The sequence below is a fragment of the Gobio gobio genome (assembly GCF_949357685.1).
Source record: "Gobio gobio genome assembly, chromosome: 5".
NCBI classification, from domain to species: domain Eukaryota; kingdom Metazoa; phylum Chordata; class Actinopteri; order Cypriniformes; family Gobionidae; genus Gobio; species Gobio gobio.
The window spans coordinates 26,708,538-26,731,131 of record NC_137101.1 but is presented as its reverse complement, the minus strand read 5'-3'; the positions used below and the strand labels follow the sequence as shown (position 1 = coordinate 26,731,131).

Genomic DNA, 22,594 nt, shown 5'->3' with positions numbered 1-22,594 from the left:
ATCAAGCTCTTGTGGTGCCCCCATTAATTTCAATGTTTCACGCTTTTTGGACATGCACATCATAATAAATAGAAGAATTTTCCCATAAATGTGTCTTATATCACTGAAAATGGGAGAATCTTAGCTTTAATGTGGTATATGGCACATTATCAGAATAATAATGGTTAAAATGTTTTACAATTTCAAAAATAAGCTTGATTTTAAAATTGGAATTTCTCAAAATCATGATTTTCTGAGGCCGAAATTCAGCTAAATGATCTTACTCAGTCAATATTAAAGATATCAAGGTTATATTTTCACAGAATGATCTTTACATTATGTAGGATGATTTTATATATAAAACAGCGAATGACAAAAAAATTACTTTAGCTGGGTTTTCACAGACAGGGTCACATATCTTAATTTGCAGGTCTTACATGTGTGGAACGGCATGAGGGTGAGTACTAAATTACATCATTTAAATTGTTGGGTGAACTAACCAATTGTTAATACACCATTGAGAAAGTGTGCTTAATTGTACTGAATGTGCACTTGTAGTATAAGAATATTTTTTGAATATTTTATTTTATTTTGGTTCAGTCAGTTTAATAACTTGATATAATGCAGTTTCAAGTTCAAGTTCCATGACATATTTTTAACTACTTTAAAACTTAATATGGTGATTTAAAAACATGTCACTCACATCACAGTAAGCAAATTGTCAGGGTTATGCCATGTTTTATCTGCTTGAGTTTTACAATTAGTTGGTTTTTGCCAACTTCTGTCTTTTGACTCCTAGGTTACTCACTGTTTGATTATCGTTTGCACCTGATGTTCATTTAGTTGATTTGTTTGCTCAGTTAAGCCCTGTTTTTTTTTTTTTCACTTCATTGTCTGTCCTCGTCAGTGCAAAGGGTATGTTTACAAAACACCATCTTCAACGGAAAAGTTTAAACTTTTTATGCTTTTTGGCCGTTCATTTACATGACAACGGCATTTTGGGGGCCTGAAAAGGCAAGCTTTTGAAAACGGTTTCAAAGTGAAACGATGCTATTACGTGTTTACACATGCGTACAGTATTACGTGTTTGTTCTGTTAATGATCCTGAGATTCTACAGTGTTTTGTAAAGATTTGAGTTTGTTTCTAACTAAAAGTAGCTGCTGCATCTAGATCAGTGTTTCTCAACTGGTGGGTCATGACCCAAAAGTGGGTCACAAGACCGATCTGAGTGGGTCGTGGAGTGGGCAGTCAAAGAAACATCAACAACAAAAAACGTAATTCTAAATGTTTTTCTGATGCAAGAATGTTTTTATTTTGAAAGACGTGCGTGAAAGCTGTTGACATTTCTGTCAGAGTGCCTGAGAAAAACACGTTTCGATATCTGCGGTCTGATGAGATGTGGTCAGTGTCATTATTCTATCATTATTGTCAGACGTTATACTGTGCTCGAAGCGCACACTCTTCAATTGCAAATGCAGTGGCACGCACTGTATATCACCTCACTGCAAGTGCAAAAGAAACTATGAGCATGCATCGTTGTAGTTACGTTTTCAATTAGTAAGTCATGAAAGTACCAATAAATCACATAACTGGTACGTTGTGTGTTAGCTGGGAAGGATTTGCATGCAGGCATACTCATTCTATTCAGGAGCAGCTTCCATGTTTCATTAACAGTTAGTTAGTACATGTTAGTATTGTGTATTCACCATGGCAACTGTTGTTTCCATAACCCCAAAATGCCATGTTATTTTCACTTTGTGTTATTTTGTATATTTTTTAATGACTGGTGGTTCATACTAACTTAATTGTATTAATAAAAACTAGTTTGGGACTGGTATTTAAAGCCATACCTTTTTTAGGCCTACTGTTTATTCATCAGTATTAGACCTTTTCTAACAATTTATGTATAGCCAATGTTAAGTAGGCCAGTTGAGAACCACTGATCGATCCTGCCAACTTGTTTTTGCTGCAACCAGCACATACACTCACCTAAAGGATTATTAGGAACACCTGTTCAATTTCTCATTGATGCAATTATCTAATCAACCAATCACATGGCAGTTGCTTCAATGCATTTAGGGGTGTGGTCCTGGTCAAGACAATCTCCTGAACTCCAAACTGAATGTCAGAATGGGAAAGAAAGGTGATTTAAAGAGCACCTATCATGGCATTTAAAATGTTCCAAATATTGTTTTAGAAGTCCCCAACAACAGTTTTGCATGCATGCAATGACAAAAAAGACTTTAGTTTTCTTATAATATGCATTTATTTTTACCTGTTTTGACAGCGATTCTCAAATGATTCCTTTAGTGATTCACTTTTCAAAACCCCGCCTTTACGTGACGCTAATCTGCGGTGATTGGTCCGATGACCCAGTCAGTTGTGATTGGTAGTCTGTGCAGATATTTTCGGAAACGGAACGCCCATCAAAGTCTTATAGTGACAGTAATTTGTTAATATGTGTCAGGAGTTATGAATATGAAAACCGCGTCGGTACTATTTGATTGTAATATGAGCCTCAGCTGATCTCATTCATAAAAAACTCTCCTCACGAAGACTCGCGACAAATCAACATCCCTCAGGGCTTTTAGTTCAAAAGTGTGCAGATGAGGAGACATATTGATAGATTCTCATATGTCTGTGTCAAATTTCTAAACAGAGGAGTATTTTTTATTCAATACTTCCTCAAAATACGCAGATGTCTCTTATTTGTTGTTTTCAATTCATACTGGCAGCCGGAGGGCGCTCTGTGCACATGTAATCCATTTATGGTACAGACAGACGAAGAAGATACCATGTGCCATAATATAAGTCCATAATAAAAGCTTCCTGAGATCGCGAAACATGCAAATAGAGACATTTGACGACTAATAAACACTCAATCGCGACGATGTATGGTTTGTCTTCAAGCCACTTAGTCTTCAAATGCTCATCCTTGGGCAGATGAAAAAAGTTTGCTTTTGAGTCGCACTTCAGAACACAGCTTCTCGTTGCCATGATGTTTTCTAGTTTTCACTGGCGTCTTGGAGCGCAATAAGTGGGCGTATCGTATTCAAATAACTTGACAAGTTGACGTCATCTAGTCAGAGAAAAAGCTTCGGTCTTCTAACGATTCTTAAAAATGACTCAGAGCCGACTCTTACTTTTGAAAGAAAATAACTATATATACGGTGCACTGTCATATTTCAAACTATGCAGGATGTTTTTGTTCACTTAGATCTATGCTACACACTACATGAAAGGTAAATGTCAAAATTCCATGATAGGTGCTCTTTAAGCAATTTTGAGCGTGGCATGGTTGTTGGTGCCAGACGGGCCGGTCTGAGTATTTCACAATCTGCTCAGTTACTGGGATTTTCACGCACAACCATTTCTAGGGTTTACAAAGAATGGTGTGAAAAGGGAAAAACATCCATTATGCGGCAGTCCTGTGGGCGAAAATGCCTTGTTGATGCTAGAGGTCAGAGGAGAATGGGCCGACTGATTCAAGCTGATAGAAGAGCAACTTTGACTGAAATAACCACTCGTTACAACCAAGGTATGCAGCAAAGCATTTGTGAAGCCACAACACGCACAACCTTGAGGCGGATGGGCTACAACAGCAGAAGACCTCACCGGGTACCACTCATCTCCACTACAAATAGGAAAAAGAGGCTACAATTTGCACGAGCTCACAAAAATTGGACAGTTGAAGACTGGAAAAATGTTGCCTGGTCTGATGCGTCTCGATTTTTGTTGAGACATTCAGGTAGAGTCAGAATTTGGCGTAAACAGAATGAGAACATGGATCCATCATGCCTTGTTACCACTGTGCAGGCTGCTGGTGGTGGTGTAATAGTGTGGGGGATGTTTTCTTGGCACACTTTAGGCCCCTTAGTGCCAATTGGGCATCGTTTAAATGCCACGGGCTACCTGAGCATTGTTTCTGACCATGTCCATCCCTTTATGACCACCATGTACCCATCCTCTGATGGCTACTTCCAGCAGGATAATGCACAGTGTCACATAGCTCGAATCATTTCAAACTGGTTTCTTGAACATGACAATGAGTTCACTGTACTAAAATGGCCCCCACAGTCACCAGATCTCAAACCAATAGAGCATCTTTGGGATGTGGTGGAACGGGAGCTTCGTGCCCTGGATATGCATCCCACAAATCTCCATCAACTGCAAGATGCTATCCTATCAATATGGGCCAACATTTCTAAAGAATGCTTTCAGCAGCTTGTTGAATCAATGCCACGTAGAATTAAAGCTACACTGTGTGATTTTTCTCCCATCTAGCGGTTAAAAGGTATATGCCCATCCAGTGAATATTAGTTTCTCTTCCTCTCAATTCCGATTTTGTTTTAACTCCTACGGTGGCCGATTTAGTCCAAGATTAATATGGCTTCCAGTTCGACCTCGTCCACATTCGACACGGTGCCATCGAGTGTTAAAATGCGAAAGGCGAAGCTTGAATTCACGGGTATGTCCCTCTTTGGCTAATGTACTTTCAAGATGGAGGGGCAACATGGCGACCCGCATTCGAACCCCTTACCCGTATGTATTTTCAATGGCATATTATAAACTTACGAGAATACTTTATTACTTGAAAGAAGTAAATATACATTAATGAGCACATATATTTTTGAAAGAACTAAGTGTTTTTAGCTAAGAATAAACTAAAAAAGTTACACAGTGTAGCTTTAAGGCAGTTCTGAAGGCGAAAAGGGGTCAAACACAGTATTAGTATGGTGTTCCTAATAATCCTTTAAGTTAGTGTATATGCACATAGTCTAACAATTATCGCAACTTGATTTTATCATGTAATAATAACAGTAATAAAAAAACAGACATATAGTCATGTTTGAGTGAGAGTTTAGTTATGCTGTTGAGTAGTTTTGATAAATAATACTCCCTTTCTAAGTGCTACCACATTGATGGAAAGCTTGTGTAACGTCCTTTGAAAAACTCTCTTCTATCCATTTTCTCAGGAACAGTTTGGTTCTGAACTCTTTTCTTCAAAGCTGCGCCTCTGTTGACAATGCTCTTGAAAGTCTCCCCCACACTGCAGTGTTAATTTAACAGGAGGCGGCAGCAGTGCACAGATGAGTTTTACCTCCAGGGGGCTGCTGTTGACTTTGGGTTTGGCGGCGATAATGTTTAGAATGGCTTGAGGGGAAGTGGAAGGTCGTCTGGTTGAGGACACTGCATTTTCACTCCAGCAGGAACATATGGCTGTTGTAGCTTGTTAATTCCTGTTCACTAACTTAATGTGTTCCATGCGCTGTAAGCTACAGACGTTGTTTGACGGATGCTTCTAGGGGTCTGTAGGGACTTACCTGCGAGAACACTGAGCTCTTACCTCTACTGCATTGTGTCCGCTCTGTGATGTGTTCATTTCTGGTTTGTCTGTAAGAAAAAAATCCAGATCAGACTGAAGATTGAAGAATGGTTGAATAAATACAGTACAGGATGATCATTTGTAAAATAATATATATATATATATATATATATATATATATATATATATATATATATATATATATATATATATATATATATATATATATATATATATATATATATATATATATATATATATATATATATATATATAATATTATAATATATAAAATAATGTCACAGTGTAAAAAAATTATAATTATATAAATAATTAGCCTGGTTAAAACCAGACCATTCTCAGTAGTAACTGAGTTATGGTCTGGCAAAGCTTCATAGACAAATCATTTCCAAAGGGGCGTCACCAACGGGCGTCGCTCGAATGCCTCTCGGCGCAATTGGATAGACCTAAAACCAATCAGAGCGATGAGGGAGATGACGTATGCAGAGCGACGGAGAAACATCTGAGACTCTGGCCGTTTCTCAATATGCGTTCTTGTCTGTACTTGTGTTCTCAAATAGGAAATGTCCCCGGTTTCCATTTCAGAAATCTGGTCACCTTACCTAAACCACATATTAATGTTTAAATATTTTTAAAATGTAAACGAAAAGAGGCAGGGTGTTTTATACTTCGTTTAATTATAAATATATAAGATAATGAATGTAGGCCTAACTACCCGTTGCCTGAACCACATGTGTGTGGCTAATATGTTTAAGTTTTTTTTTTTTTTATGAAATGAGGCAGTGGTGTTTTATGACATATTTTGTACGCGAACTTCTAACTTGCGTCCGTGACTTACCAAGTTTGACTCCGGAGAATGAACTCCCGATGACGGTAATACCGGTAGTTAATATTAAACATATTATAGCCACACAAATGTAGTGAAGGCAATGCATATTATCTTCAATGCATGTATATAACTAAACGAAATATTTAAAAAACCCGGCCTCTTTTCGTTTACATTAAAACATAAAAACATGTAATATCATGTGTGCATAATATAGCCTATGATTATCACTGTAATACAATGAGATATGACAAAACCCAGTCTCTTTTTGCTAAATGTTAGTTTAATGCGTGATCAATATCCATTTTAAAAGTATAAGTAAAAGGTATTAGAAGCTATACAATACATAAAGCAATTCAGTCAAAGAAAGTCAGCGCTATAGGAGACTACAACGGTAAAGTTTAATAGCTTACAAATATAAAGTTATGAAACTTCACTTTGCCCTCAGACAAAACGATCTGTCAGGGAGCAAATGATAGATTAATGTGAGCAAAGATCAGCCGTTAGATCTACACAAGACGAATCATATCTTCACATCAGAGCCAGCGGCAGACGGCAGAAGGACTGGCCGAGGAAAGGCGCCTCTCGGTGGGGTTGAGCAATTGAGCGCCGCTGGTCCACTGGAGCTCACAACTCCAAAAACGGCAGATCAAATTTTCAAAAAGGCGCTCTCTTTATAAATAAACCACAGATTTTGGCTTTAAAAACAACTACATTCTCGCCTGAAAAGGACTTAAAACTATATTTTGTGAAACATTAACACTACCAGAGGGCTCTCGCTAAGACAAGCAGACTTTTGCCGAGTCCAGTCGGTAAGACAGCGATAACATCTTTTTTAGATATGAAGGCTTCTTGTGTTGTTCTTTGCTCTGGTTTTAACGGAATGGAAAAGTTTAAATCGCTTAAAACAGCCGCGATAGCTGATAGTGATGTTCCACTGCTGCATCCATCTTTGTAGTCAGTGTACAGAATCTGCTTCACTGTCGTTGCGATGTCGTCATCGTGTAAAGCCCGCCTCAACGTTTCTGATTGGTGCCTCGATTTCTGGGGCTTAGAAATGGGTTTGAATGGGCTCTTTGCCAGACTACTTGCAGAGCAAATCTAAATTTGCCGGAAGTTGTCTGGGTTTTCCCAGGCTAATAAATGATATTATATTATATAAAATATATTATTATAAATATAATAAATGAATACATAGATAAAATATATCTAAATAAATGTTGATATATATAATATATAATTTATATTCAATTATTATATATATATATTTTAATTCTTATTAAATGTCCTAAAATATGATTCTCATTACTGTAATACAATAAAAAATGACAAAAAAACAAAATTATTTAAATAAGCACATATTAAATAAATACTACTAGTATTACAATTTAAATATCTCTATTTAAATCACATTAGATTAATCGTGCATGTAATAGGAACATTTGTATTTGCATGCAACAGGGGGAAAAAGCACTACACAAAGTTCTATACTGGACTTAAGTCTGGTGGCTGGTTCATTAGACTGCATTTTTGTGTGACTTTTGTGGTGTGCTGTAGGTCACTGCTGTATTAAAACTCACGTCAACAAAACAACAACAAATCACACTTCATTTCTTACAGTAGAAAGCACAGATGTAGAATGCATGCAATCATCCTGTCTCCATTTTTGTCTCCATTTTCCTGTCTCCATTTTCAAAAAAACTCTCAAACTCCATTCCATGTTCCATAACCTAGCTACCTCACTTTTACCTCATCTACTGTCTAGGCAGAGCCGGCACCAGGACACACAAACTGGGGGTGGAGGGGAGCATTCATAACTCTTGAGGGGGCCATCGTGTACCAGGGGGGTATTTGTTTAGTTGGGCTCCTCTCGGTTAAAATTGCATTCTTGGGGTGGTGGAGAGGAGGAAGCAACCGCTGCCACGATAGCGCTGACAGATGTATCGCTTTTATTTTATTTTTCCTTTTTTATTTTAAATATTTGCAAACCCGTTAACTATATCATGAACTATCTTATATAGTCAGATTGTCAAATACAGGTAAGTGAATGTATCTCCCAAAATACATGAAAGTAAGTGCCCGGTGAACTGGCAGAAGAATAGAGTAAACTTTAAAGTTACCAACACAATGTGTATCAGATAAGAATAAAACATGTAGTCAAATTATAATTAAAAAGGATTATTGTTGCTGATTCAATAGACATGATTTGTTTTGCTAGTACTTATGTGTATTTAAATGTCTGAAACCTAAAATATTATGTGGTTGAAAACCCTGAATAGTTGTGATATATGAAAACCGCTGGGTGCATTTATCTCTGGATCAGCACTAACCAAATTGTGAAAGCACGTTTGAATTTAGCAGTTGACCACATGAAACACTGAACGTTTTAATACCCGTCAAAGGGTTAAAATCGATAATGATTTGGGGGTGGGGGTCAAATTAAAACTGAGGGGGCACAAATCAGATCTGAGGGGGCAATGCCTCATGGCGCCGGGCCTGTGTCTAGGTAAGCTAGCATCTAAAGCAGTATGCTAACTAATCTGAAACACTGTACACAGACAGCAACTTTGTACAGTAAACAAATAGTGTGTGAACAAGTCTCTGGTTATGACTGTAACCCTTGTTCCCTGAGAAGGGAATGAGACACTGCATCTAATGACACTTCAGGGATGCTCCCTTAGGGTAGCACATCTGAAGTAAGAATGATACTATTCCAATCCTGATTGGTGTTGCGTCATGACGTAACACCTGACGGCATACATGGAAGCTACAAAGGGATGGCAGCACATAACAGAGATAGCGGACTCTCTCCAAGACAGCTGGGAGCAAAGATGACATTCTATCTGTGTTTCTGGATGCGGTGGTTACCTGTCACCAAGGGATGGTCACCAGCGCTGTATCTCGTGTTTGGGCATTCAGCACGCTGAGGCAGCGCTGGTGGATGACTCATGTTCTCACTGTGGGAACATGATCATCTCGGAGTGGCATCTAGACTCTATCTCCCTGTGCTCCCCAGTGGGTCGTGTGATATCCACGATGGTGGTCCAGGAACGCCATCTCTGGCTGTGTCTGGCCGACATGAAGGAAACCGAAAAGATCAGGTTCCTTAATTCCCCCATGTCCCAGACCGGCCTCTCTAACGCGGTCCAGAACTTCGCCCAGCAGTTCTCGGCCGCACAGAAGCAGACTGAGGCGATCAGTCACATCCTGCCACGGCGGTCAGCTGCTGTCTCCACCCTGCCGCTTGCAGCACCTCAGCCTGCTCGTCACCGAGGGCGGCCGCCTGTGTCTGCCTCCGCTCCCGCGTTGCAGAAGCAGGTCTCCCGGTCGTCAGGGGGCTCGGAGGGCTGTGGCACACTCGTGCACAGCTGGCCCCGGGGTCAAATATGCATTTCCCCCAGTGAGCCTACTTGTACAGACACTGTGCAAGGTCAGAGAGGATGAGAAGCAGGTCCTGTTGGTGGCGCCCGATGTCTGGGCCCTGAACGGGACGTGGAGGTTCTGGATGACTTACCCCGAGAGGTAGGTAACACCATCACTTCGGCACGAGCACCGTCTACAAGACAGGCTTATGCTTTAACTGGAACCTGTTCGACGAGTGGTGTTCTTCTTGCAGAGAAAACCCCCGAAGATGTTCGATCGCGTCTGTGCTTTACATCCTGCAACTGCCTCCACCCTCAAAGTCTATGTTGCTGCTATATCTGCCTATCACAACCACGTAGAAGGTAAGACGGTTGGGAAGCACAACCTGGTCGTCAGGTTCCTCAGGGGGACGAGACGGTTAAATCCTCCTCGACCTCCCTCCATACCCTCTTGGGATCTTGCTCTGGTGCTCCGAGCACTTCAGAATGCCCCATTTGAGCCTTTGCAGTCAGCAGAGCTAAAGATCCTGTCTATGAAGACTTTGCTGGAACTACTAGAAGTGTTGCATCCTCCTGGGCGCTGACATGTGGCGCCTCGCTGTCAGACATCTGTAGAGCTGCGGGCTGGGTGACACCCAACACGTTTGATAGATTCTATAGCCTACGTGTAGAGCCGGTTTCCTCCTGTGTTCTCACCTCAAATGTGTAGAAGCACTGAGAGGCCATGGCTCTTGTCGGCTTGCTGCGCTACAGTGCTTATATTCTCCAGAAGCAAACTCTGACGAGTCCTCCATCACCCTCAGTGCCAGACGTGGCGCAGCGTCTGGCATCAGGCCCTTTGCCGCTGAATCCTTGAGAACCGGTATTGGGCTGGGGTTATATGAGTGACTCTGTGGGGATCCCATATATTTCTCCACGGTCGCTCCTACGGAAGCCCTGGTCTTTCCCTTGGGAGAGCTCCCCCCCCCCCATCAGTGGTGCTGGAGCCCCCCTCTCAGTTGTGGGTTACGACTCAGCATTGTACTCCACATAACTCCACTAGGGCACGCTTTTCCAGTGTTATCCAATAAGTCACTGAGTGTGTCATGAGGAACAGCAGTGATTAACTTCTCGGTGTAAGCCCCATCTCATCAGGTAAGAGAGTTCAGGTGGCTCACACAGGGCACTGGAAGGGGACAGAGGCCATGGCGCTTTGGTAGGGATTCCTATTCGTCGGTACTCCGGCGTGGTGTCGAGAGTGACCGACTGAATGGGAACATCTCGTTACATATATAACCCTCGTTCCCTGAGGGAGGGACTGGAGACGCCACGTCCCGTCACCATGTCCTCTGTACCCTGCTGGGGTGCCAGTCTACCTACTCGGCTCCTCTGCAAAAAGCTAATTTGATGCAATCACCTGTGATTAGCAACATAATTCTGGACTCTGTGATGCCTTAAAACACATAAAGTTCTCGATTGTCTGGTACTGAACTATGAAATACAGCAGATAAATGTGTGTCTGAGTGTGTTTGTTGTAAAGTACCTGAAGGAGAACCTAGCCTTCCCTTCAACTCAAGTTGAGTCCCGTTGTTTTTGATGGAGTGAGTTTTGGCCCCCTGTTGTTTCTCCAACTCCCCTAAAAAAAGACAAGACAAGGAGAGTTGCAAGTCCATGCCAGAAACACAAATACACACACTCTCTAAACGGACCAACAAACAGGCACAAAACAGCTAAATACATACAACAGTTTGCATGCTCGAAACCTTGAGTTGTCTGGCCATAAACCGCAGCGCTCCAATTCACCATACTTACACCCAGGGCTTGATGATAATTGCCTGTCATTTCTAATCAGGCTACAAAGGAGCTTTTCCTTCTCCGAAAGAATTGTAAGAAAGCTCTGGCTCTACATTAGGACTTTTTTAAAGGGAAATATGCCTTCTGATTTAATGAAGCCATTAGAAAGGAATAAGCTTTGATAAAACCTGTGAGTGCACAAAGAATAGCTGACAACCAATCATCTGGATACTAAAACAAAGCATGCTACCTAATTAAACATATTTATTACAGTTATAAGTTGAAGGATAAAAGGAGAATAGATAAATTCCTGAGAATAGATAAGGTATGCTGACAACAACTGAAAGAAAATACTGTATATGACAAATAACAATAATAATAATAATAATGATTTTTTTTAATCTAGTTTGAATGGTTGAATTAAATATTGTTTGTTGATTCATGTGTTTTTGAAAAAAAAAAGTTTATACCATTTTCAACAAACATTTTTTTGTAATTATTCAAATAATGACGTATATAATCGGCTATCAATTTAGCATATTAATTTAGTGTGATTAATTATAAAAATGCAATAAAAAAAAAAAAAAATTCATGGGGACAATAACGTTATCGCTCAAAAACTTGCACTTTGAAACCTGTTTTCAAAAGTTTGTGTTTTCAGGCCGCCAAAACGCTGCTGTCGTGTAAATGAAAAGCCAAAACACATAACATTTTAACGTTTTTAGTTGCAAAAAGGTGTCATGTAAACACCCCCCATGTTTGTGTGGTTTATTCATCTCCAAAGTATCTCTAGTGATCTTCTGAGTTATGTACTATTCATCCCCTTACTATTATTTGAAATATTCTCCTTTATTTTTCTAGTCTTCTGTTATTTTAAAACAGTAAGATTAAGAGAAGCTCTTGCGTAGCAAGAATGAAGCCCCTCTGTATCTCAAGATAGCAGATTGCCTGCCTCAATTCATCACAAATTAACTGCAAATAAAGGTTGCCCTTTATGTGCTAAAATAAAGACAAAGACATGAAATGCAAGTAAAAATATCAATGCACAAGTGCATTTATTCATGCTTAGATTGTAAAGAGGAGTCCCTTTATGTGGAAAAGAAAGGATGTGTAGCTGTGTAGATGACAGCTCTCAGTTCAAGTACAGCTGTATTCCTGAAAGAGAGTAAAGGTGCTTATCTCTCTGTTCCCAGTGAAACTGCTGACACAGATACACAAACAGCACAAGACTTCCCATGGACCCTTGCTCTTTCTAACACAGGGTGTAATGAAAACCAACTGGCCTCAGCAGAAAACATGCTTTGATGTCCAAGTGGCACTCAGCCCTTTCTCTCTTCTCTTTTTGTCTTTCTCCCTCATGGAAACCAAAAGACATTTCTCTGTTCCTGCTTTTCTATCTTTCCTCCTCAATTCCTTCAGAGAATATTTGAAAGCCTGACTACACTATACAAGTGAAACTTTTCATTTATTATGGAACATCAAAACAGCTCAGTGAGAGTCCTAAAGGACAAACGCACAAGGAAAGCACTATATTTAAAAAAAAAAATAGCATAGATAAATAGTAGCCCACATATTAATACCTACGTATTAACAATGAGACCATGGTGTGTTTGATGCTTGTACTGTTCCTGCTATTTGTGAGAAATCCTGAGTATTTTGTTATCTTTGAATTTTGTTCTTAAATCCATCTCTTTATTTTACCTGCTGCAACCCTCAGTGCATGACAGCCGCAGATGATATCAAACAGAAATGTATTGGTCCATTTGTACACAGAAATATTTATAAATATTTATGAACTGAAATACTTAATACATTTAAACACAATAGTGTTCAAATGTCTGTGATTTTCTTGTGCTCACCAAGACTGCATTTATTTGATCAGAAATGCAGTAAAGCAGTAATATTGAAAAAACATTATCAACATTTTAGATATTTTAAAACCCTCTAGGGTACAGTGTTGCATCCAGGCTGTCACGTTTTTGCAAACGTGTGGTGTAGGTAGACAGCAGATGAAGAAGAGCAATGCAAAAAGACTTTATTTACAAAGAATTAACCATAATCTAACTAAACATGACAAAGGGAAGAAAAGGCAGGCAAATATAAACTAGTACAAACAAGGATGATTGGATTAACACAGGTGTGGTAAATGAGGGAACTGATGAGTAACCATAGTAACAAACAAGATTGAAATGAGTTACCAGGAGACTAATGAGAATACAGGCAAATGGAAGCAAAGCAGACAGTGAAAATGAAACTAAAATGAGCATAGCTGTGACATTTTTTTTTGTATATATATATATATTTTTATATTACACTCCCATGTATTGGTCAAACCTCAGGGGATGAGAACTCAAATACTAATCATTGAAAGTGCAAAACAGTGGTCACATGCCCCATAGGTGTCCATTTTGTTTCCTCCTTCAGCACAGGTCACATCTCCACATTTTCTCCAATAAAAAAACCTGATGTTTTCAATAAATATATATATTGTATTTTTTTTCTGCATGGAAATGTTTCAATTTGTCTGTTGTGGTACAATGTTGCCTTGAGGTAACATTTTTTAAATAAATCAATCAATTTAAAAATAATGAAAATGTTTATTGATATTGTTTTAGTGTCCAATTTTAAGCAGTAAAAACATCATAAAAATTTTTTCGTCGTTGATGTTATATTGCGTACCATAGTTAAAATGTAATTCAGTCTTCAGTGTCACATGATTCTTTAGAAATCATTGATGATTTGGTGCTCAAATGTTGTATTATTATCAATGTTGAAAGTAGTTATGCTACTTAATATTTTTATGGAAACTTTTTTAATTGTAAATGTCTTTACTGCCATTTTTGATAAATTTAACACATTCTTGCTGAATAAAAGTATTGATTTATTAAAAAATACTGACACCCCAACTTTGAATGGTAGTGTAGTTAAATATTTATTAAGGAACTATATGTAAATTTATAAGGTAAAATATATAAAAATTAAATAAAAATGAACACCACAAAGAACACTTTTTTTAGTATAAAATTTATTTATTTTTGTTTGTGTTGAAACATATAGAAGTAATGAGGCACACACCGATCTAAACTGATCTAAAACAGATTTAATCGGTTTAAGACTTAAGTTAGTCAAGTAAAACACGAGCTCCTTAATGTAATATTTAGTTCATTTCAAGTTTAATGGTGCAATGCTAAAATATTTGGAAGTGCATAATTTGTGCCCATTAAACTTTCCTGTAGCTCAAACAGTAGAACATGGTGTTAGCAACACCAAGGTCATGGATTTGATTGCCAGGGAAGGCATGAACTGTATGCTTTAAATGCATTGCAAGTTGCTTTAGATAAAAGAGTATGTGAAAAGCATAAATGTTAATATAAATTCCACGCAAACACCCAGGCAACCACCTACAACACCCAAGCATTGTGGTGGAGAGATTTGCATGGGCAAGAGCTACTCACATTTTCTTCAGGACATGTGGAAATTTTGTTTTATTAATCATAAGTGTCTCAGCATCTGTTTCACTGCTACTGCAAACAACTAGGTTACTTTTCTTAACCCAGCAAATGGACAGCATTATCCAGTGTTACCATGGAAACAGTATTCAAGAAAAGACTGCTGATTCACATCACAGAGTAAGAAAAATGTAACTTGACTGATTATTAACCCAAGTCAAAAGAGCCCACCCACAAGTCTACAATACTCTGGCCCCATATGGCTCAGGTCCTTCCTTCAAAGTAAGCCTTTCCATAAAGAAAAGGAAACACCAGTGGGTCAGTCAGATGGAAACCATTTGCTTAGAAATGTAATGACTTTACCTTAACAAGCTCAAATGATGTGGAATGAGGTACACACTAACATTCTCCCGCACATTGCAGTTGATATTTTGACACAACCTACTCACATTCAATACGTATCTGTTCCATCTCTGACACCTCGGCGATGGACTCCTTCAGGTCCTCTACGAACTTGAGGAGCTCCTCTGCGCTCTGAGCACAGAAATTTAACACCTGCTTCTTATCAGAGCCCGAACACGGAGACACAATAGTGATGGCGTGAGGATAGTCTGAAACAAAACAAAAAATGAGACAGACAAAATACAGACATCATACAGTATTAGCAAAAATGTTGCCTGTTATTCACTGACAATCTTAATCTCCTAAAGGTCACATCTAGAACATGTTCACATGCAGATTTAAAAATGCTCAATGTCGTCATAGATGGTAAAATGGAAATAGTTCTCATGTGTTTTATCATACTTTTAGGATACTTTTTGGTGTGCTTTTGCAGTTTTAAAGATGTGGTCACTAACTGTCACTAAAGAACAGTTTGAAGATTCTTCAAAAATGTTTACTTTTATGTTATAACATGAGAAGGTGAGTGAATAATGACAGAATTAAAATTTTGCTTCATTAAAACTTAATCATCTGAGAATCGAAACGCAAAGTCTTTACCCATTTTGAGGGTTTTTTTTTTTTTTACCAGGATTTGGAGACTGCTCGCGTTTACCCTTGAGAGCAACTCAACATATTCCAGGGGGTAGTGCTTCTATTTAAAATAATTGTTATTGGTTATTATAATAATTTCCATAACCTTCATCATGAAATTGGCAAGATTTTAGAAAGAATTACCTACCACATCAACCTAAAACACTGCCTAAATAGTTATTTGGCTATATTAGATCATATTGACCAGCAGCCCATAGAGCCCAAGTGATGTTAGCATAACCGTCAGTTGATTAAAGATGCCAGATGATGTTTTGTTAAGCATCAAATATGTTCAGACTGGCTCGGAAACTTCTTATGTCATTCCAGGTTAAGAAATACCATTATAATGCATTTATAATACCTTTATAACACCTTTATAACACAATTTCTCATTTCTTGCACTTTTACCTGTTTATAAACCTTATAAACTCCATCACTACAGTGACTGGTCACTCAGCAATTATTTTGTCTTTTATTGTCTGTGGTTGTGGCTGAAAACATGTTTGTTTATTTGTTGATTTACTCATTTGTGCCTCTTCTATCGCATCCAGTCTGTTCAGTCAATCATTACAGATTCAAGAAGGGCGAAATATGAGCGCGAGCCATAACACTCTCATCTCGCTTAATTACAGCCCAGCTGCCATGAATGTTTGTGTGTGTGAAGGCGAAATCGTGGGAGGAAGAGAGAAATGCTTGTGGCCACCTTAATTGGAAAATGAGAGGGTGCCTGTCATCTTCATTTATCATGTGGTATTTTTTTTCTTTTTGGAAGTAAATCAGTGAAGTGGGCATTTGAAAGGCACATAATTGTCTGGATCTTGCATTAAGTTTTACTTCACTCTATAGTGACCAGGTTACGTACACTGCCCTACAAAAGGTAAAACACAGTACACAATTGTAAAACTGAGAAAATTGCTTTTATATAGAATTTTTATCTTGTAACAATTTTCACAGTCCGTTTTCTCTGAATCTGTATATATATATATATATATATATATATATATATATATATATATATATATATATATATATATATATATATATATATATATATATATATATTCCAAAAGTCTAAGAGTTCCAGTAAAATGCTCCTATTTTGCAAGTTTTTCCATTTATTTTGATATGTTATACTTACTACATATTACATTATACACTATATTGTAATTTTATAAAACGGTTAGTTCCAGTCTTTGATTCTGATTGGTCAATAGCACAATAAAACACAGTTATGACCGCTTCACCCACAGTTCTGTGTATCACTTTATCAGTTTGAATGTCCGCTGCGTATCTTGTCCTTTTAAGAGTTAATTGGCCCAATAGTCAAAGCATTTGTCAGTTGTGTCTTGCTCCATGTTCACAACAACTTTCAATTCTTTCAGTATAAAAGTCTTCGCTACTGACTAATTCATAAAGACATATTTGCCGCCATCTAATGGCGTAATAATGTAACTTCTGTTGCTGTTCACAGTCAGGAACTATGGTCCCACTTTATATTAGGTGGCCTTAACTACTATGTACGTACATCAAAAAATAAGTAGCCTACAATGTACTTATTGTGTACATATTATATTGCAAAACACTTTTGCTGATATTGAGGATACAGGTAAAATTAGGGACAGGTGTGTTGGTATGGGTAAGTTTAAGAGTAGGGTTATGTGTAAGGGATAGGTCAATGGTGTAATTATAAATGTAGCTACAGAAATTAATGACAGATGTATAATTACATACAGGCATTTTTTTTATGTCAGCACAATGTAAAAACATGTATGTACACAATAAGTGCATTGTATCAAATTATTCATTTGAATGTAAGGACATTGTATTTAAGGCCACCTAATATAAAGCGGGTCCGGAACAATGGAACTAAGGAAGGCTTAGTGATTTTCCTTCATGAAAGTTGCATTGTTACATATTTTTTTATACATAGTCTTTAATATTTGTATTGGTAGCCGTTTTTTAAAAGCAATAAGGTACTCAAGGTTAGTGCTGTATCGTGAATAAGTCACGGCTGAAGGGCGTTGTTAGCCACAACGCACAGCATTGTTAGGCACTCCTTTTTTTCTTTAATGACGGTATAAACTTAAGCTAGCATAGATTTAACAAGTTTGTGCAAAACCCAACAATCCATGTTATCCAGTAGTAGAGTAAATCAGAGTTGATGAAAAAGAAACATTTAAAATTCTGGAAGATTTCTAGGTCACTAATGAAAGACAAATGTGTGACGTCAACATTTTCTACAAAAGGTAATTTATCCTTACTGATGCACATAAGATGCTCTTTTAAATTTTCTGAAATCATTCTGAATAACATGAATCAGGTTTTGCACAAACATTTGCATCATCAGAAGGTTGTGGCTGTGTATCTATAAATCTTAGAGAGAATAGGCTCTCAGACCTTTGGACCCCATTGTACATGATATACAGGTTAATCTCTTTCTGATTTACCCAATGCAGGGTCACTAGAAAAACGTCAACGTTTTCACAAAATAATATCGCGTTGCTTCTTGCACGTTTTGACACTTTGAAAAGGAAATGTCCTGTGAGTTGCACAAAAAGTGTATTTAGTTCTATCTGAAACAGATGAACATGTATCTGGTAACCTTTCATTATGTTGCTGGTTGTACATATTGTGGCAGTATGGAAATTAAATGTATGGTGAGTGACACTAAAAGGTTAATGCCCTATAGTATTCGAAAATAATGTACCATGTGCATTATACCCTACTCTAAACCTTACCTTTAGAGTTAACATAAGCAAATGTAAGATTTAAAAAAACAAACAAACAAACAAACAAACAAACAAACACACATTTACTGAAGCTTTTTTTCTGACTACATCAGAAAAGCCAAACATATACTGGAACTGGTTATGTGATGCAAATGTCAGAATATATTAGTTTACAAATCATGCACTATGGTAAAATTGTTTTGAAGTCATAACATAGTATTGTCGGAACCACACAAAAATAAGTCTAATGCTGCCCTCACATGCTATTGGAACTGTTTTCTAGTTAAAAATTAGACATGAATTGCCTCTCAAGTCGTATTTACCACTGGGAAGGTCATGGATAATTTTGATACCCAAGTTCCCGAGATTTGAAACATGGTGGACTGGTATACTTTATTAGTTTTTTCCACAACAATGCCTTGTCTTGTCATTAAAGTAGTGCATATTTACATATATGAATAATCATTTGAAACATATTGTATGTATTATACACAGCGAAAATAGCATGTATTTGACCGGAATTCCAGAATTGTCAGCAAGCTGACTATAGATAGTGTGGTGAATGGTGTCCTGCATGGTTCCTGTTCTTTCCGACAACAAAGCACTTGAATGCGACAAGTTCGCAATCACAACTTCAAAAGTGGGAAGTATGAAATGTCCAAAAGCATGTGAAGGCAGCATTAATTAATCAATCAACTGCCCCGTAATCATAATCTATGTTAAAATTAATATAAATATGTATATGTGTTTTTTTGGAGTTTTGCAAAAATGTAGGTAGAGTCACGTTTTACCAATTAGCTGTAGGACCTTACATTCGTTCTCAAACAGGTGGAACTGCATGCCTAGTAGCCCCATGGCCTTGCAGAAGGTGTAGGCAGCAGAACTCTTCTTTTTTGGACACAATTTCAAAATCTGTGAAGGAAAGAGATAGAGATGTTAATCAGGTTCACTATCACAAACTATCAAAAGAGTAATAATTGTATAAACACAAGCTTTGTTCCAAAACCTAGTGAGCAGCCTTGCTCGTTTCTGTCAACACATGCCTACTGAGAGGTGAAGTGAATAACACTGATTATCTCTTCATCACGGCACCTGTTAGTGGGTGGGATATATTAGGCAGCAAGTGAACATTTTGTCCTCAAAGTTGATGTGTTGGATGAGTTTGACAAGGGCCAAATTGTGATGGCCAGACGACTGGGTCAGAGCATCTCCAAAACTGCAGCTCTTGTGGGGCGTTCCCGGTCTGCAGTGGTCAGTATCTACCAAAAGTGGTCCAATGAAGGAACAGTGGTGAACCGGTGACAGGGTCATGGGCCAATGCTTATTGATGCATTTGAGGAGCGAAGGCTGAGCTTTTGGGTCCGATCGAACTGATGAGCTACTTTAGCTCAAATTGCTCAAGAAGTTAATGCTGGTTCTGATTGAAAGGTGTCAAAATATACAGTGCATCGCAGTTTGTTGTGTATGGGGCTCCAGTCAGGGTGCCCATGCTGACCCCTGTCCACTGCCGAAACCGTGGGCACATGAGCATCAGAACTGGACAATGGAGCAATGGAAGAAGGTGATCTGGTCTGATGAATCATGTTTCTTTTACATCACGTGGATGGCCAGGTGCGAGTGCGTCGCTTACCTGTGGAACATATGGCACCAGGATGCACTATGGGAAGAAGCCAAGCCGGCAGAGGCAGTGTGAAGCTTTGGGCAATGTTCTGCTGGGAAACCTTGGGTCCTGCCATCCATGTGGATGTTACTTTGACACGTACCAGCTACCTAAGCATTGTTGCAGACCATGTACACCCTTTCATGGAAACGGTATTCCCTGGTGGCTGTGGCCTCTTTCAGCAGGATAATGCGCCCTGCCACAAAGCAAACATGGTTCAGGTATGGTTTGAGGAGCACAACAACGAGTCTGAGGTGTTGACTTGTCCTTCAAATTTCCCAGATCTCAATCCAATCGAGCATCTGTGGGATGTGCTGAACAAACAAGTCCGATCCGTGGAGGCCCCACCTCGCAACTTACAGGACTTAAAGGATCTGCTGCTTACATCCTGGTGCCAGATACCACAGCACACCTTCAGGGGTCTAGTGGAGTCCATGCCTCGACAGGTCAAGACTGTTTTGGCAGCAAAAAGGGGGACCAACACAATATTAGATCATAATGTTATGCCTGATCGGTGTATAAGGCAGTGTGTTAACTGAAATGTACCTCAAAAGTGCTTTAGAATGCGCTATATAGGCAGAACGCCACACAAATAGCGCTCCTCAAGTCAAACACATCTATCTGTCTAGTTAAAATTAGTTATACTTCATGACATTAAAATTGCAACTGTTTACTTGCATAATTTCCTTGCATATGTGCATGTTTACTTGCACAATTCAAATTTAATTAAAATCCAGGAAATGAATTCTCAACTGACATTCTCAATTCAATTCTGAATAATCAATAACCCTACTATCTATCGGTCTGTCAGTGTTAGACTGTAAGTGTTTGAGCGTACGTGAGAAATAGAAGGCCACACAGATTAGTGTAGTGTTGAGAGTCTACTAACCAGACTCCCTACTGGTTTACTCACAATACCACAATATTGAACCTATATTTCATTCTGCCACAAATCTACGGGTGGCAGGAGACCCTCTTGAAGAAGAAGAATAATCACTGAGCCAACTCATATCTCAACACAATTAATGCCAAACCTTCTCTGAGCGAAGTTAGAAAAGCAGTTATGAGAATCAATATTGCCACAAAACTTAATCATGTGTAATGGCCTGATATTGACTGGATATTTGGATTTTATATATCTCATTTTATATTTCTCAGTTTTCCATTTCACATATAGAAAGTTGTTGCAAATATCATCTGTATTTCTGATTCTGATTTCACCCAGTTCCACCAATAATTGTAATGGGAAAATGTGTTTTGTGGTTTTCTCTTCCCTTTGTATGGCCAGATTAATATAAGCTCTTCTAATTATGAGAATAGTTTAATACATTACTTTCACTCAGTCTAATGCTCTCCATTAATTATAAAAGACATTTAATCTTTGATTAATTTCAAGGGCTGTACTTTGTGGCTTTGATCAAATTATTTGAGCAGTTGTGGGAGAGAGGACTAGATGGACTAGGAGAGAGCATTAGATTTGCTTTTACACAAATCTGTAGTGCAAAACTGAAAATGGAAGATCAATTTGAGTGCATTGCATATAGTTGGATACAGAATTCCACTGTAACTGTGAATGCAAATAGACCATAGAGAAAATGGAAAATGTATATCTTATATTTGAACTTGCATCTTCTCTGTCCTTGTCAAGATAACAAGAAATTACAAAATAAAAATAACAAATCTACATAATGAAATGCCTTGTACTTACCACAAGTAAGTCATTGAAGAGGAAGACCTCTCTCTGGTGAGCAGCTTGCTTTTGGGCTTTGTTGATGTCAGTCACTTCAAACAGTCGACTGCAGCACACCAGTCTCCTGTGAGGCACTGACAGGACCTGGATGGACACACGTGAAATTACTTCACTAAATAAAAAAGATACACCTTGAGTGACAACTCTCAAGTGTTTGGCAAGGGAATATGATGTTAATATGTTTGGTCTTGGCGGAATAGATCTGCTACGCTGCTGCTGCTGTTGGATATTTATGTTGCTGTGAGCAAGTAAGACATGCTTCTGCTGTACAACAATGCATACATGAATTACCCCTAGCAGATCTATACGGAGCTGGGGGAGGTGGAGGTTGCTGCAACTGCTACAGCAAATGCTGACCAAGTATTTGAAGGTTTAGCAGCAAGCATATTGGCTACTGATGCAGCAGGAGCCAATCAGCTGTGCCCTATATGTAATTTCAAGCAGATCGAGTTAAGGAAGTTCTGGGACAGCATCAGAATCAGCAGGTATTCTCCACATTTGCCCTTCTGCAAACTTGGGACATGACCTGCAAAAACCCCAACGGCAGCAAAACCAGAAAAGCCCAAACCATGAAGAGGTTGGGAAAAGAAGAGAGAGGTATAAGATGTGAGGGGAAAAGAGAGACCAGAGAGTGTCAGCAACATCTTTATCAACTCTGCGCAAACTGCGGCAGACATCAAATTAGC

The 22,594-nt window shown here is 38.5% G+C and overlaps 1 protein-coding gene across 1 annotated transcript in view; it reads right to left on the bottom strand.

Annotated features, from left to right (window-relative positions):
• iqsec3a (IQ motif and Sec7 domain ArfGEF 3a) overlaps nt 1-22,594 on the bottom strand; it is a 190,613-nt gene that overhangs the window by 9,120 nt on the left and 158,899 nt on the right. Inside the window, exons 9-13 of the mRNA XM_079817180.1 lie at nt 21,867-21,992; nt 19,311-19,410; nt 15,187-15,348; nt 11,038-11,130; nt 5,328-5,374 (exon numbers count right to left, since the gene is read on the bottom strand). Of these exons, the coding sequence (XP_079673306.1) occupies nt 5,328-5,374; nt 11,038-11,130; nt 15,187-15,348; nt 19,311-19,410; nt 21,867-21,992 (528 nt within the window). The remainder of the gene's footprint in view (nt 1-5,327; nt 5,375-11,037; nt 11,131-15,186; nt 15,349-19,310; nt 19,411-21,866; nt 21,993-22,594) is intronic.